Source organism: Perna viridis, chromosome 5, assembly GCF_037379345.1.
Source record: "Perna viridis isolate PV_CMFRI_1.1 ecotype Kerala chromosome 5, ASM3737934v1, whole genome shotgun sequence".
Lineage (NCBI taxonomy): Eukaryota > Metazoa > Mollusca > Bivalvia > Mytilida > Mytilidae > Perna > Perna viridis.
Genome location: NC_142449.1, coordinates 318,161 through 335,330, shown reverse-complemented (window position 1 = coordinate 335,330; position 17,170 = coordinate 318,161). Strand labels below are relative to the sequence as shown.

General features: G+C 38.9%; 2 protein-coding genes across 5 annotated transcripts in view; both read left to right on the top strand.

Moving 5' to 3' along the window:
* Window positions 1–5,335: 5,335 nt before the first annotated feature.
* LOC148615496 (uncharacterized) lies at window positions 5,336–9,775 on the top strand. The gene is made up of 3 exons (XM_088581744.1): window positions 5,336–5,461; window positions 6,931–8,493; window positions 9,415–9,775. Exons 2-3 carry the CDS (start codon window positions 6,947–6,949, stop codon window positions 9,617–9,619), a joined length of 1,752 nt encoding a protein of 583 aa, XP_088437870.1. The 5' UTR covers window positions 5,336–5,461; window positions 6,931–6,946; the 3' UTR covers window positions 9,620–9,775.
* Window positions 9,776–13,221: 3,446 nt separating this feature from the next.
* LOC148615495 (RNA cytosine C(5)-methyltransferase NSUN2-like) overlaps window positions 13,222–17,170 on the top strand; it is a 56,933-nt gene continuing 52,984 nt past the window's right edge. For 3 of the 4 annotated variants that reach the window (XR_015921996.1, XM_088581742.1, XM_088581743.1), the window contains exon 1: window positions 13,228–13,387. Coding sequence is in view for 3 of the 4 variants with exons in the window: in XM_088581742.1 (XP_088437868.1) it covers window positions 13,337–13,387 (51 nt within the window). In the remaining variant the exon portion in view is untranslated. Of the gene's footprint in view, window positions 13,388–17,170 lie in introns of all 4 variants that reach the window. The other variant, XM_088581741.1, reaches the window with a different exon arrangement.

Genomic DNA, 17,170 nt, shown 5'->3' with positions numbered 1-17,170 from the left:
CTTGTTGGCGATAACATGCTTAATCATGATAAAAATGTAAATATCACCAATATAGTATATGATTACATTCGTCTTATTGGACGATTTAGCACTAATTGGACGATTTGGCTATAAGAGGACGATTAAGCTAGTTTCATTTATCATCATTTTTATGATACACGTAAGCGTAATCAAGGGAACCAAGATTCTAGCGGTAATCAAAAGAATGCAATCCAGGGACACACACAATAGACATTGTCTATTCACAGACATACACAACAAAGAACATAAAGTAACTAAAATCATACATACAAAGTAACAAAAATAAATGAACAACTCGGACTCCAATAAAAACTGGGAGCACGGACCTGGTGCACCGGTAGGGTAAGCGTCGTCTGCTTTTCTAGAAACACCCACCGAGTTGCTCATAAAAAGTCAAGTCCGGGGTAGACGAAAGAGGAAAGGAAAACTATGATACGTTGAAAAAAATCAGTTTTCATGGCGCAGATGGGTACACTGTAACGATCCTCGAGTTCATGATGAAGACCATAAAACTTCTTTAGTGATGACTTTAATCTTGTAGCAACATAACAATGTTCCAGAAGCCTAATTGTACAAAAATTCTGCGTAGTATCGGCAATCTCTGGCATAACGTATGAGTTGTGACATAAAAACTCCATACGCAGGTGCTGAAGGGATGTTGCCACAAATGAAAGGAAAGTTGACAATTCTGAATGAAAAGTCATCATGTTTGTCGTAACGATTGGTCAATATTTTCCCTTACCATTGTCTCTAAGTGTACATGTAGGTCAAGATATGAGGCTGACTTCACAGTGTCTGTAGTGTTCTTTTTCTCAAGTTCTTTGGAGGTAGATGCGATGTATCAAATCCCCAAAACTAGGATTGTTCAAAGATAATACAACATCTATATAACAGAAACTAAGATTGAAGGAATAGGTCAGCAAGTAGTGGATTACAATTTATTCCCATTGGGATGCCGACCGTTTGTTGAAAAACGCGTCCATCACACTGGACAAATATGTTGTCGATAAAAAATTCCAACATTTTGAAAACATCTTCTTCTGTATATTTGAAAGATGAATTTATACCACTACGGGAGTAACTAGTGTTGTGATGGGACTGCAGACCATCTTTGACATCTTTGTGTATAGAAGTTAAAACTGGGGAAGTGATGTAGCATTGACACTCAATTGACCTACTTAAAATTTTCGTTCGTTTCAAAATTAAAGACCTCACGGCCTTTACCCACTCTGACAGAGAATCGATGTCTGACAGACTTCTTATAATAACAAGCATGATCCGTGATCCATCAAAACATTGAGCACCTCCATCTTATAATATCAAGCATGATCTGTGATCTTTCAAACCATTGAGCACCTACATCTTATAATTTCTTCTTTCTACAAGCTCTTCTTACATTTGCGTGTTCTATGCAAGTTAAACTGAGTTGTATAAAGCTTTCCTTCATTAAAAAAGCAATATTTTGTTACTTAAATGTAATATGTAGACAACCTTAAGTTTTCTTTTTTCCGTCATTTAGTTCTTATTTTTTTCTAATTACTCTCATCTTATGTTATTTGCATTGTCGTCAGTTTCACTCTGTTTTGTTACGTTAACATATGCATCATTATGAAAATATTGTACTAGTTTTTTTCTACTTTTAGTCAAGCTTTGAGTGCTCGAATTAAGATAAAATTGCTTTTATAAACCATGAAATCAAAGATGATTTATCTCTTACCTTTTACTTTACTTAGATTATGATTATACGAGTCTGCAACTCCATTTCTTTGATAATACATATAGTTCAAAGATAAAATTTTAAAAATCTTCATTCATTGATTATTATTGTATTTTGATTCTAGTACTCAATTTCATTTGACCTATCGAAGTGCGTTTGTGATCACGCTAAACTGCGATGGTTTGACATGATTGTTGACCACCAATAGCATTTTGTTCATACTTCCAACTATCGAGGATATTATAAAAACAAAATTAATAATTTTTCTCCATTTTTTCCTACACCTAGTTGAAAATTAATAAAATTGGCAGTCTCTTAGAAGGACGAGTACTCTTTAAAACAAAAATATTTCTTGACTAGCTTAGCTATAAAATGGTTGTGTATAGTTTTAAGACTTCTGTATTAGCGTATAAATTACATATACTACATAAAAACTGATCAGCAGTACCTGTAGAATTTGCAAATACGAATGTAATGTAGTATAAGACGGTGTGTCATCCTATACACTGTGGCTCAGGTTATCAAAGAATGATTGATGCGACAAAGGTCTAGATTTGATGGATTAACGGACTGTACGTAATATGAAGAGAAACGTGTTAGTCTGGTCCACCGGAATTTCGACGTTCTAATACTCTCTTAACTCGTATATTGCATTTTCTATTTCGCCTTTCAACCATAGAATACGCTCCATGATTCGTTGTGAAAGAATGTCTTACTTTTTCTGAAGGTAAAAATCCATGATATCAAAGTTATAAAAAGCAACATTTTTTCAGATTTTTAATACAACGATAACAAAGTTGTTCCGGTAAATCTTTTCATTATATCTTTTATAGTTTTCATGATGCATGAAATACAACTTTCAGCATCTGCTAACTTTTGTAACCCATAGCTACAGTTCATGTTTCTCGAATGACCTTGAGTATCGTAATGTATCTTTTAAGTTTTGATACTGCATTAAATACATGTACTGTTAACACTCAAATTAGTAATGATGCATGCTGCGATTGTTTATACAGGCAACAATATACTAGCTACCTTCGTTAACCCCAACAAACAAAACAAACACATACTCTCCTTTCAGTTTGTTAGTTTTCTCTATAATATTGTACGCGCTTATGCACGTTAAATTTGAGGCGACGTTGAATGGGGAATACCAACGCACTTCTGCGCATTTGCATTAGACATCCAACGTACTTCAGCGTTGACCATCGCACTTCGGCGTCCCCACCGCACTTCCAAGTCTTACAAACTCATTCCCTTACGACACAACCCGCCTCTCCGGTGCAGTCCAACTACTCTAAATGGATATTACTTATTTACTCTATACTTACTGTCAACACTGGCTAGTCGTGTCACATACGTAATACAAGACATACAGGATGACAGGATCTCAGTAGCTGGTAAATGAAAAAAAATCTGTCATGACACCTTGCGCCTGCTCATAAGTTAAAGAAAAAAGATTACATTTTCATCACGCGTCAAATTACCCAAGTATTCAACAGTTCTTGTATTCAAGCATTTTCATAGAAAACTGTTATAAAAAAAATCGATGTTATGGTTAAAACATATATATTTTAATAAAACTCAAGCATTGACTCTGCAGTCTTATTTCAATACGAGTATAATGTATTGACTTATTATTCCTTCTAACTGACTGTTAAGATTATTCAATTATATAGTGTGCACCTGGTCCATACTCCCAGTTTTTAGTGGAGTCCGAGTTGCTTATTTACTTTTGTTACTTTGTATGTATGCTTTTAGTTACTTTATGTTCTTTGTTGTGTATGTCTGTTTTCCATGTCTGGTCTTTGTCCTTGGATTACATTCTTTTGATTACCGCTATAACCTTGGTTCCCTTGATTACTCTTTCACAAAGAACCGGAAAACATTAAAAAAAATCCACTATCTTGCTTACAAATAATACCGACTTGCCAAGGCGGCGTAACATCAATGGTAGCACAAAAACCTGGGCCTACACATAATTAGTTAAGTCGTCTACGTAACTTTTTCTGTATATTGATTATCTCTATATTTGATACCAGTTTTGCATGGAAAATTACCAAAGAATATTGTCAAGCAGATATTCGATGCTTGATAAGGAAATTGAACTGGAGATTTTTGAAGGTGAAGTGGTACGATGGAAGAAGCGATGTCTATTGCATCGGCTGATGTGACCAAACCAGCAACACTCGTCGAAACTCTATCAGAGCTCAACGTAGTGTTATACTCAATTGCCAGAATGTTGTTTATTATGCTCACCATGTCTGTATCTACCACCGCATCTGGACAATCTTTCAGGGATATGCGCAGAATAAAGACATGGCTACGTTCCACAGTGATGAACATAACGACGCAGCTTGATAGACAAGTTTGCGGTAGCAGCGAAGAGACGGTTGGCCTTTATTTTCAATGAATAACTTCATTAATTAATAAATAATGATTGCAAAATTGGTTTCCTTGTGAGTAAAAGTGGTTCTTAATAAATTGTCAGAAAGTAATATATCTGTTCTTCAAAAGTTACCTAATTGGTGTGTACCCAGCCAGGACCATAAAACAGTCCAAGTCGACCCATGGTTCTGCAAAGAATAGTATCTGGATACATATATTAGTTTAGTTTAAACATATTTTATTTGTAATAAACAAAAAGGATTGGACAAAAGTAAAACATACTTTCGAGGTCCTCTCCCATATACAACAGCAATATACAATATTTTGTCAAACCGAGCATGCATCAATTAAATTTTTCAAACACTAGATAAAAAAATAAAATGAAAAATAAGACATAGAAGAGAAGATTTTGAGAAAAGGAAAGAAAAAATAAGAGAGTTGAGAGGAATGTGGTGATGGTGAAGAAAAAATGGGCATATCACTATTTCATCAAATTTCATCAAACAACAGAAAATCTTTTAGTTTCTTTGATATATCTATGGACATGTTTTATTAAACGAACATTTTGATCATTAGTTAAATTTGGATTTCCATTTCAATGGCGAATCATCGGGTAGCCAACTAATGTTATTCGTAAGGATTACTCGAGTGTTTTCGTGTAAGGGACAGTCAAGAAAGAAATGATGAGCATCCTCAACATCTCCGCATCTACTATTTACGATATTGACTCTACATAAGTCATGGTTTAAAGAAGAAGCAGAACATCTTAATTGTGTCCAAATAATATTCCGTTTTCGTTGACCAATAGAATAATAATTAGGAAGTAGTGGTTTGTGTGTATCCTTCTTTAACTCTGTTTTAAATTTGGAAATAGTGTCTAATTGTCGAGTGGATACAGTAAGTTTATTCCATTCTTTAATAGTAGCAGGGAAAAAAGACTCGCTTGTTACAGACAATCTACAAAATGGCTGTAATATGTCATCTCCGTTTCTAAGGGGATAATTAGTAAGGGATTGTACTTTGGGTGGTATTATGTCAAGCAAATAAGATGGGGCATTTTTATATTCAGTGTTATAAATCATTTGTAACTTTCTTATTTTGCGTCTAACATCTAGTGGTTCCCAATTAACTTCTTGATATATTTTTACCTTATATTTAAAGTTCTTACTACGTGTACATGTTCTCAAGTAGTATATTGAATTTAAAGGTCCGATTAAGTTCGTTACTCTAAAACCTAACATTTGATTTTCTTACTCTTGTTTGTAAATCTGCCATTGTTTGAGGATTGAAAGCAGATTTTCAGTCAGTTCCTGACATAATTTTTAAACGAACAAGGTAAGCGAAATATACATGTTAGAAAGTTATATATTATTAATTGATAACCTAAAACAAACATTTAAGCTGTAACTTTGGTTAGGTATCGCAATAGGAAGCTTACTACAGTTCTACTGGTAAGCGTGTGCAGTCAATAAAGTACAACTGGTAAGTGTGTACACTCACTACAGTCCTACTGTTAGTGTGTACAATCACCAAGCACAACTGGTAAGTGTGTACACTCACTACAGTACTACTGTTAGTGTGTAAACTCACTACATTACTACTGTAAGTGCATATAGCCACTACAGTACTACTGGTAAGTGTGTGCAGTCTCAACAATACAACTGGTCAGTGTGTGCAGTCACTACAGCCCTACTGGTAAGTGTGTGCAGTTCAACTCGGATGTCTAGAAGCCTATGAATGAAGTAAAAAAAAAAAGAATGTTCTCTTTTTGAGGAAGATGTTTACAAAATGCTGGAATTTTTAATCGACAACATATTTGTTCAGTGTGGTGGACATGTTTTTCAACAAATGATCGGCATTCCAATGGGAACAAATTGTGCTCCTTTACTTGCTAATCTATTCCTTCACTCTTATGAGGCTGGCTTTATAGCTGATCTGATTCGAAAGGAAGAATATCGTTTGGCTAGATCCTTTAATCTCAGTTTCCGCTATATAGATGATCTTAAACAATCCTAATTTCGGGGATTTGATACATCGCATCTACCCAAAAGAACTTGAGATAAAGAATACTACAGACACTGTGAAGTCAGCCTCGTATCTTGACCTACTCTTGGAAATCGACAGTAAAGGAAAACTATTGACCAAATTTTACGACAAACGTGATAACTTTTCATTCAGAATTGTCAACTTTCCTTTCATCTGTGGCAACATCCCTTCAGCACCTGGGTATGGAGTGTTCATATCACAACTCATACGTTATGCCAGAGCTTGCCGTTACTACGCAGACTTTTTGTATCGCGCTAGAACTCTGACAAATAGGCTTCTGGAACAGGTTCATGTTGCTACAAGATTGAAGTCATCACTAGAGAAGTTTTATGGTCGTCATCATGAACTCGTGGATCGTTATGGTGTACCCATCTGCACCATGAAAACTGATTTGTTTAACGTGTCATAGTTTTCCTTTCCTCTTTCGTCTATCCCGGACTTGACTTTTTATGAGCAACTCGGTGAGTATTTCTAGAAAAGCAGAGGACGTTTACCCTACCGGTGCATCAGGTCCATGCTCCTAGATTTTATTGGAGTACGAGTTCCTCATTTATTTTTGTTACTTTATGTGTATTATTTTAGTTACTTTATGTTCTTTTTTGTGTTTGTCTGTTTTCCATGTCTGGTCTTTGTCCCTGGATTACAATCTTTTGATTACCGCTATAACCTTGGTTCCCTTGATTACTCTTTAGGATATATCGCTTAGTATTCACTACAATAGTTTCGATTATATGAAAAGGACTATCTTATTTTTTCAGTGCTGACTAAATCAAGATGGGTCTCCCGAAAAGATTAATATTACTCTGCCTTGCTCATTCCGTATTACTAAATAATGCCGAAAAGACAGAAGTTCTGGACACACGGTCGGGACGATTAAAAGGCATTATATTTGATTATAAGGAGACCGGAGATAAACTTTTCGAATTCAGAGGAATACCTTATGCTAAGCCTCCGATTGGAAATCTGCGGTTCCGCAAATCCGAACCGTATGGTCATTGGGATGGTATCAGAGACGCAACATCGTTTGGTGCTGCTTGTCCACAGAATATTCCAGAGTTTATGCCTGAACTTTCTAGACCGAAGACTTCTGAGGATTGTTTATTTCTGAATGTTTGTGTGCCAAAGACCGTGGGAAAATCTGAAAACCGATCTGTGATGGTGTGGATACATGGAGGTGGCTTTGAAGTTGGTTATGGAAACGAGGACGAACTTTCCTTCTCTCAAATGGTAATGGAAGGAGATGTTGTAATGGTTACTTTCAATTACAGACTTGGTGCTCTAGGGTTTTTTGCTTTGGATCATCCAGCTGCTAGAGGGAATTATGCTTTATGGGATCAAAAACTAGCGCTACAATGGGTTCATGACAACATTGCAGCTTTCGGTGGAAACCCTGAGTCTGTAACGATATTTGGAGAATCTGCCGGAAGTTATAGTGTTTCTCTTCAAGCATTAATTCCATCAAATAAAGGACTATTTCAACGTGTCATCGCCCAAAGTGGAGTACATAGCAGAACGTTAATGCGCAGATCTAGGGAAATTAAGAACTATGCCAAACTCCTTTCAATTAAGACGTCTTGTACACTTGATGACGAGTATAGATTTATGGACTGTCTCCGAGAGATCCCTTCTGAAAAGCTTGTAGAATTGACAGAATTTTATTCCTCAGTTCCACCACAGAAACTAGCCACAGAAATTTTCTTCATGTCACAAAATTATCCCGTTGTAGATGGTGAGTTATTTAAAGAGGACCCGATTTTAGGATTGGATACAGTTATTGGCCCTTCGGAAGTTGCTGAGTTTTTTGGAAGCCTTGAGATAATAATCGGTACAACTTCGAATGAGGGTTCATTGTTGTATATGATAGCTTTCCCAGAATTACAGCAACATTATGGCTTTAACGTTTCCGCAGGAATACCACACAAAGTTGCATGCGAAGCAGTCATAGGACCTTACGTTGAGGCTTACCTTGATGGCAACGCGGAGATTAAGAAACAAATATGTGACTTCTACAAGGTAGAAGGAGATGGACAAGTTCAAAGTTTAAGGTCAACGGAGTTACTAGCGGATCTTATGTTCAATTATCCGTCAGTCAAAATGCTTGAGTATCATTCAGCTGTGGGTAATAAAAAAGCCTTTCAATATCAGTTCTCAAAAACTAGCCCCGTTCCATTTGGTGGATCTCCGCCATCATGGTTCAAAGGTTGTGGTCATGCTGATGACCTTTTCTGGTTACTAAAGGCTGGCAGTCATGAACTAACTGAGGACGAGAGACATTTTACAAAAGTGGTGATAGAGTACTGGACGTCTTTTGCTAAAAGAGGGTAATATTAACTCAATATCAATTTCAGAAAAAAATTGAATAGATATCTTTGACACTGATAATTTGGAATTTCTTTAATTTTGAAATTGACTTGTTAGAGAGTAATCAAGAGAACCAAGGATATAGCGGTAATCAAAAGAATGTAATCCAGGGACAAAGACCAGATATGGAAAACAGACATACACAACAAAGAACATAGAGTAACTAAAATCATACATACAAAGTAACTCGCAAAGGCAAACGAGCAACTCGGACTCCACTAAAAACTGGGAGCATGGACCAGGTGCATCGGTAGGGTAAGCGTCCTCTGCTTTTCTAGAAACACCCGCCGAGTTGCTCATAAAAAGTCAAGTTTAGGGTAGACGAAAGAGGAAAGGAAAACTGACACGTTGAACAAATCAGTTTTCATGGCGCAGATGGATACACCGTAACGATCCACGAGTTCATGATGACAGCCATAAAACTTTCGTAGTGACGACTTCAATCTTGTAGCAACATAATCCTGTTCCAGAAGCCTATTTGTTAGAATTCTAGCGCGATACAAAAAGTCTGCGTAGTCTCGGCAAGCTCTGGCATAACGTATGAGTTGTGATATGAACATTCCATACACAGGGATGTTGCCACAGATGAAAGGAAAGTTGACAATTCTGAATGAAAAGTCATCACGTTTGTCGTAAAGTTTGGTCAATAGAGTTTTCCTTTACCAACATAGAAACATAGATTCTGAAGATCATATATGGTAGAAAAAATAATTTAAAGTTCAATACATTTTTACCACGATGATGCAAAATTAGGTGCTTATGATATTTCGAAAAGGAAAAAAAATCATTATGCATTTCATTATTGTATTACAAATGTATGTAAGTCATTATGTGGTACTACTTTTAAGCCTGCTACTATAATCCTTTTTTTTTATTACCAGACACCCGTCAGGTGGTGAGGGATCTCAATATTGGATCCAGTTTGATCAACGTGGCAGAATGTTTTTAGACTTAGATATCCCAGTCACATTGAAAAGTTTTTACAAAACCAAGACTGTCAATTTTTGGTCTAAAATTTATCGTCAAATAGAAGTTGAAACTGGCGTTGACAGCAATGAATCAAAGGAAGGCCATGACGAGTTGTAGGTTTAAAGTAGAAATTATACAGAGTTTATAACATACCATTCACAAAGGTTTATAACATATCAATTTTATTGTGTTGCTATTCTGTCATCACACGTGATTTGTATCATAACTTGTTGATGAGTTTGTTTATTAAAAAAATGTAATAATGATAATAATTTTAGATAAGCCTCAATTCACGAGTACTGCGGATACAATGCTTAGTTTTATTACTATGGTTAACCATGAAGCAAACCAAACAACTCCTTTTTGGAGAAACTAAAAAAAAGATTATGTATTTTGTTTTAAATATTAGGTAATTGAATTTTTTTTTCTCTTTACGAGATGGTGTTATATCGGAATAATCTTGTCCATCTGTTTGTCTGAATTTCGCCACAATCCTTGGCTTTATCTAGATGGGGCATACGTTGTAAATATCGGCGGAAAAAAGTAGCGAAGCATCAAAATAGAAGGTAATTTAAGAGACATATGGTATGCAGAACGAGAGAATATGAAACAGTGGTGAGGTTCGATCTGCATGAAATTACAGAATAAAATACCATTACATATAAAAACTGAAGGTAAGGGAAAACAACGCGGAACACAGAAACTTAAACACTTAAAAAAAGGACATAAAGTGCTCGGAAATTGTAAGCATGTCCTGCCGGTAAGCGATTTGTGTTGCACGACACCCTGTCCAATATCATTTTCCTGTCACGTTTGTTTTGTTGTTTTTCGACGCAGTAGGTATAGTTTCCCTTTTTACCCTTTGACCTTAAAGACGCTCTTCTATGGAAACGCAAGTCACCTGACCGCAATACTGTTTCCCGACTGACCAAATACTGAGAACTTCGTGGCCTTCGAAAAAATTGTGTCGAGAATTAAAATTGCATGCCATGTGTTATTTTCTTGAATGAAATGTAGAAAATAATAAGTAAAAAGAATGGATTATTTTACTGCGTCGCTATTTTTTTTTAAAGATAGTACTTGTTATAACGAAAAACAGAACAACCGACAAATGAAAATTCTACTGTAAATGTATGTTATATATTACACCACCAATGCTATAGAGAATGGCTGAGTGAGTAGCTGATTTCTCGTTGATTTTGGTGTCACTGACGATTGGAGGGGTAAGCTTTCGATCTAACGAGGAGAAGGTTGTATCTATACAAGGCATAATAAATGCATTGGCAAAATAAAGGCATGAATTGTGCATCTCAGACTCTAGAAGATACCATACCATGCATGTTAAGACATGGAGTTTAACCATTTTCTTAAAATGATATAAATTGGTTTGCAGTTAGTTCTTTTCCTCTCAGCTAGTTTTATATTGGTCCTAACGAAGGCCATGAGGGAGAAAATTTGGGAGTTCCTTTCCTCGTTTAATACGTTTAATGTTCAGTGGCACCTTTTTAAATTGTTTGAATACCTTTTTAAATCGCTAATAGTGTTAGCTACTTCTTGCACTCGTAATTTTTGTATTTAATATTTGCATGTGATTTGCATTAATGTGTAGTTATACGCCACATAATCCAGCAGATCTTCGCCGTGCTCACCGCCACACGTGTGTTCTACATGTGTTTCTTGCTTGAATGAGAATGGGAAGTTCACATGAAATGATCAGTTAGCTTTGTACATTACCCAATTTCCGATTCAGGCACTGAGGCTAGTCACAAGACTTTATAGGTTATATGCATTAGCACGCCCCGATATTTAATAATTTTCATTGCCAGCTGCTTATTCTGGTTCATAAGGTGGTTCTAGGTCAATATCATAAGCGACCCAAAGATCGCTACAACGTACCTTCTTAAAAACATATACACATGCAAGTAATATAAAATTGACAACACGTAAACAAATGTGTATCTCATCAGACAGTTTAAGCGTTCCATACAGATGTCTATGCGTGTTTTTTGCTTGTATTAGAACGGGAAGTTTACATTAAAGGATAAAATGATCAGTTAGCATTGAATTTATGTAATATTACCCTGTTTCCGATTCAAACACAGGCGTTCGTTAACGTTACTATTGATTATATAAAGTTCACCGATATCTATATATAGCCATTCGGGTCATAACGTTTACGAAAGAGTACGCAATACTATCCAGGGAACCAAAATTTTAGCGGAAGTCCCCCGATTTTAGAGCATATCGCATTTGTACCATTTCCAATGTTTAAAAGAGTAATCAAGGGAACCAAGGTTATAGCGGTAATCAAAAGAATGTCATCCAGGGACAAAGACCAGACATGGAAAACAGATATACACAACAAAGAACATAAAGTAACTAAAATCAAACATACAAAGTAACTCGCAAAAGCAAATTAGCAACTCGGACTCCACTAAAAACTGGGAGCATGGACCAGGTGCACCGATAGGGTAAGCGTCCTCTGCTTTTCTAGAAACACCCGCCGAATTGCTCATAAAAAGTCAAGTCGGGGGTAGACAAACGAGGAAAGGTAAACTGACCCGTTGAATAAATCAGTTTTCATGGTGCTGATGGATACACCATAATGATCCACGAGTTCATGATGAAGACCATAACACTTCTGTAGTGATGACTTCAATCTTGTAGCAACATAACCCTGTTCCAGAAGCCTATTTGTTAGAGTTCTACCGCGATACAAAAAGTCTGCGTAGTTTCGGCGAGCTTTGGCATAACGTTTGAGTTGTGATATGAACACTCCATACGCAGGAGCCGAAGGGGTGATGCCACAGATGAAAGGAAAGTTGACAATTCTGAATGAAAAGTCATCACGTTTGTCGTAAAGTTTGGACAATAGGATTTGAAACATCGCATCTACCCCAAATATCTTGTGATAAATAATACTACAGACACTGTGATGTATCTTGATCTACACTTAGAGATCGATGATAATGGAAAACTATTGACCAAACTTTACGCCAAACGTGATGACTTTTCATTTGGAATTGTCAACTTCCCTTTCATCTGTGGCAACATCCCTTTAGCACCTGCGTATGGAGTTTTCATATCACAACTCATACGTTATGCCAGAGCTGGCCGTAAGATTTTTTGTCTTACAATTCGGCTTGAACAGGGTTATGTTGCTACGAGATTGAAGTCATCACTACAGAATTTTATGGTCGTTATCATGAACTAGTGGATCGTTATGGTGTATTCATCTGCACCATGAAAACTGATTTGTTCAACATGTCATAGTTTTCTTTTCATCTTTCCTTTACCCCGGACTTGACTTTTATGAGCAACTCGGCGGGTGTTTTTAGAAAAGCAGAGGACGCTTACGCTACCGGTGCACCTGGTGGATGCTCCTAGTTTTTAGTTTAGTTGCTCATTTACCTTGCATGTATTATTGTAGTTACTTTATGTTCCTTGTACATGTCTTGTTTGTCTGTTTTCCATATGTGGTCTTTGTCCCTGGATTTAGATTCTTTGGTTTTTGCTAGAATCTTGGTTCCCTTGATTACTCTTTGCGTTGTTATTGTGCCCTTAGCGGCCAATGATTTGAATCAAATAAACTTTGAACTTTATACACATTATTAAGAAATATAACAAATAAGCAACCAAAATAACTCGACTGTAGTTACAAGTCGTCTCTAGGTCAAGTACGTACACGTAGTACTTAATCTAGGTTATTGAAATATTCCATTTCTTAGCACTACCCTACTGGTTCCTCATTGCTTGTGGGATACCAGACACACTCAACTTGTCCACATGTTAGTGCAGTAGCTGATTTTAAATTGTGAAATATCTCGAGACAGAATGGGAAGATCGGGCAAAAGGGGAAAGAAATTCAAACATGGCGGAAAAAAGGTATTATGTTGTGACGGGAGAGCATAATTCGAACCCTATACTAGTATAGACCGCTCGGTGACAAGCCAGCGACAAACCGATTCGGCTAAAGAATTAATCCTTTAGCCAAGACAATAACCGGCTATTTAAATCTCACTGCCTACTACCACACAGGTAGTCCTTCCTGCCACATTTCTGCTACCTTAAGAGTCTTCGTACTACGAAGGACTCTAACACTACCTCATTAGCTTACCAAACCGAGTGGGTTTTTAAGTTGGGTGCCAAATGTAACGGGAGAGCATGACTTGACTACAAAAATTATACTCCGCTACCGAGGATTGAACCCTAGATTGCTCGGTGTCAAATCAGCGACCAACTGATTCGGCTAAAGAATTATTGTACTTACGACTACTTATTTATTAAATGGTGTACACCTGGCTTCTATCGGACTGTAACTACTTCTTGCTACTATGCGTCTGAACTAGGCTGGAATCTGAAAACCGTCTGCTCGTTCCGGCTGGCTGGTTTTTGGCGGGAACAGTGTCGGGGATTCCCCAAAGCTGCATCCTATTGGGGCAACCTAAACCCTGGACCACTACACTCCCCTCCGTTTTATTAAAAGCCCCCCCTTTACCCCTTGTGTTCCCCTTGGGCTTATAAAAATCCCCATATCCCATTTTTATGGAGGGCAAGCTGAGGCCCCTGGGCCCCCATATGATCTAGTGAACACCCCTGGTTCCCTGCAGCCTCCCCAGCCCTGCAGAGGCTAAACAGATGTCCGTATAAATTTTAAAATCCACCCCTCCCACTATTTAATATATGACCACTTTCCCCCTTGTAAAAAACTAAACATACAGATTTTCAGCACTTGACTCTCCACTCTGGGAGTTGCCAGATCAATATATTTACATACCCTACTTGGGTACATACAAGGTAATAGTCTAATATATCTACTATCCCTTCTTGGGACTATTCAATAGAAATTTATTATTATATTATCAGGAATATTTTTCTTCCTGGGAACCATAACTTGGTTCTACTATAGTTTTAAATATTTGTCCAGCTTACCCCCGGAAAGCTCTGTTATTATTTTTTTTTTTCTGAGCATCCGGGGTCAAACTTCAATTTAACTTATATATATATGTACATAGAACTTTGGAGTGGGCACTAGTTATAAAACCTGCGTCCATTCTCCAAGGTTCCTTTGAGGATTGCCAGGGAGTTACCTCCCCTCACCTGGGCTACTGCCCTGGCCACTGCTAGCAAATAGCGTGGATGGCCTACAGCCACCCCAGGTGGGGGGAAATATGAGGCATCAGATTCTAGAAGAATTCTCCCTGGCTCCAAGAAGTATAGGGCTTGGGTCGGTACGTGATTGAATTTGGCCACTCCCAGGGTGAACCCAAAGACACACTCTGGGAAAGCCCTAATCCAACCAAGCACCTGTTCGGACCCCCCCTTGAAACAGTGCAGGTGTATTTTTTGGTCTGGGGGGCAATACTCCCTGCACAGCTGGAGAGCCACCCGATGCACCTCTGCTGCCACCTCATCACCCTCCTCTCCCCTGAGGTGGAGGATGATGGGTTTTCCCTCCACCCTGGTTTGGAGGGCCCACAGGAAAGTGCTTACCTGGCACTCCTAGCTGTCCTTGGGAATACGCCTGTCCAGTCCAACCTCCCCAAGAGTGGCCACCTGAGGATCACGCAGCGGTGTCCTTAACTGGTCCGCTGCGCGGTCATCCAGTTGCCTGGCTTTCTTGGTGTGCACCCCCACTGCCACCACCCAACCCGGGACTTCGGGCACCCTCCCAGGTTTTGGCCAACTGCTGGGATCACAGTAGACCGCACATCCCCCACAACAGAAACCTGGCCAAAGGACATCGTGCCCTTCAGCAGGGCCCCAAAAACTCCCTGATCCCAGCTTCTTCCACTTCTTCGGCAGATATCCCAACGCACCTACGATGCAGCCACTTAGCACAACTATCGCATTGTATCATAAATTTCCCATCATCAGGTTTATTGCAGATGTAAAAGAGTTGCTCTATGACTTGCTCATCATCAGGTGACTCTACTCCTAATGCACCTGAGGTTTCTGTTTCTGGGTGATCCCCCTCCTGCACTTGCTTCTGTAGCTTAGTTACCCATGTGGGCACATCCCTATCCCTACAAAGTTTCAATCGGTCGTGATGTGCCGTGAGCACTGTCTTCTTGAATTTGACTTCATACAAGTAGGGGGTTATCCTTCTGGTAACTACTCCTGGACCCTTCCAAGGTAGGCTGAGCTTCCTACACTTCCCCTTGACAGTGGCAGTATCTAACTGATAAACTAAATCCCCAGGGCAGTATTGGTTGGACACTACTTTCAAGTCATAATCTCTCTTATTGCGCAATTGAGATACCTTCAAGTTCTCCCTAGCGATCTCGTGAGCTTTGAGCATTGCTGCCGCTAGCTCCTGGACATACTTTCCTCCTTCGATGGACTCCTCTTTTTCCGGTGACCTAAACATTAGTTCCGCTGGATGATCAACCTCTCTCCCTAACATCATTTTGTTGCTACGGTTAACAGAGGCCCTTAACGCTGCTGCCAATTGGGGAAGATACATGTCCCAGTTTTTCTGATTCCTTCCCACAAAACACCTAATTGCTCCCATAATGGTTTGGTTACACCTTTCAACCTGGCCATTGCTGCTAGGCCTATAGGGAGTCGTGCGGGTCTTATGGATGTGCAACAGTTCACAGATCTCTTTGAACAGTTGACTCTCGAAATTTCTCCCCTGATCTGTATGAAATTATTGATGGCGGCCTTTGCCGTTAATTCTGCATTCTGAGATGGCAAGGGAAAACATTCCACCCATTTGGTGAATTGATCCACCATCATTAAGATGTTTTCATTACCACTCTCAGACCTAGGCAGAGGGCCTCTAAAGTCAAGATGTACTCTTACCATGGGTGCCCCTGCATGGTGTAAATTGAGGGGTATTTAGCATGCCTATTCACTTTCTTGTTCTGGTTACATTGAGTACAACCCTTAATGAATGTCACAATGTTCCCTTTCATTCCCCGCCAGTAGTACCTTGATTGGACTTTACTTAGGGTTCGTGCTTCCCCTTGGTGCCCGGCCATAGGGATGTCATGGTTTAGTTCTATTAGCCTACCCCTTAACTCAGTGGGCACCACTAACAGTGTGGATTTGTCTCCAAACTTCTTCTTCACTAAGACCCCATCCCTCTGAAGCTCAAAGGCCTCCCTATTTATCCAATAATACTTGGCCGCTGGGCCTGCCCCAAACAATTCCGCTTTGGAAGGTTGGATGCCTTCTTTCAGCCATGCCAGTACCCACTTCAGGTCAGAGTCCCTACTTTGACACTCTACTACACTTTCGTGAGGTACTTGCTCCCCGTCAGGCTCAACTACTGTCTCTGTGGCACCCCCCTCCCCTGTTACAATACTGGTTACCTTTACGGCTGGTTCCCTTCCTTGGTGGGACACTAGGGACCACTCTTGTCCGGATTGTACCACCGACAACTTTCTCATTTGAATTAAATCCGAGCCCCCAAATATCTCATTCTCAGGCCTATTTCTCCCAAGGGGTACAACATCATCTACTTCTTCGGCAAACCTTTTCCAATTATGGTGAGCTTTGGCACAATAGTTACACCCACCACATGGCAAACCGTCAAGAGGGGCCTCTGGTATGAATTCTGGACATGGGAGCAGGGAAGGCATTCTCGACAGGGCGTCTGCATTGGCATGCTTGGACCCTGCCCTATGCTGTATGTTCATGTCATATTGACTAAGTTCCTCC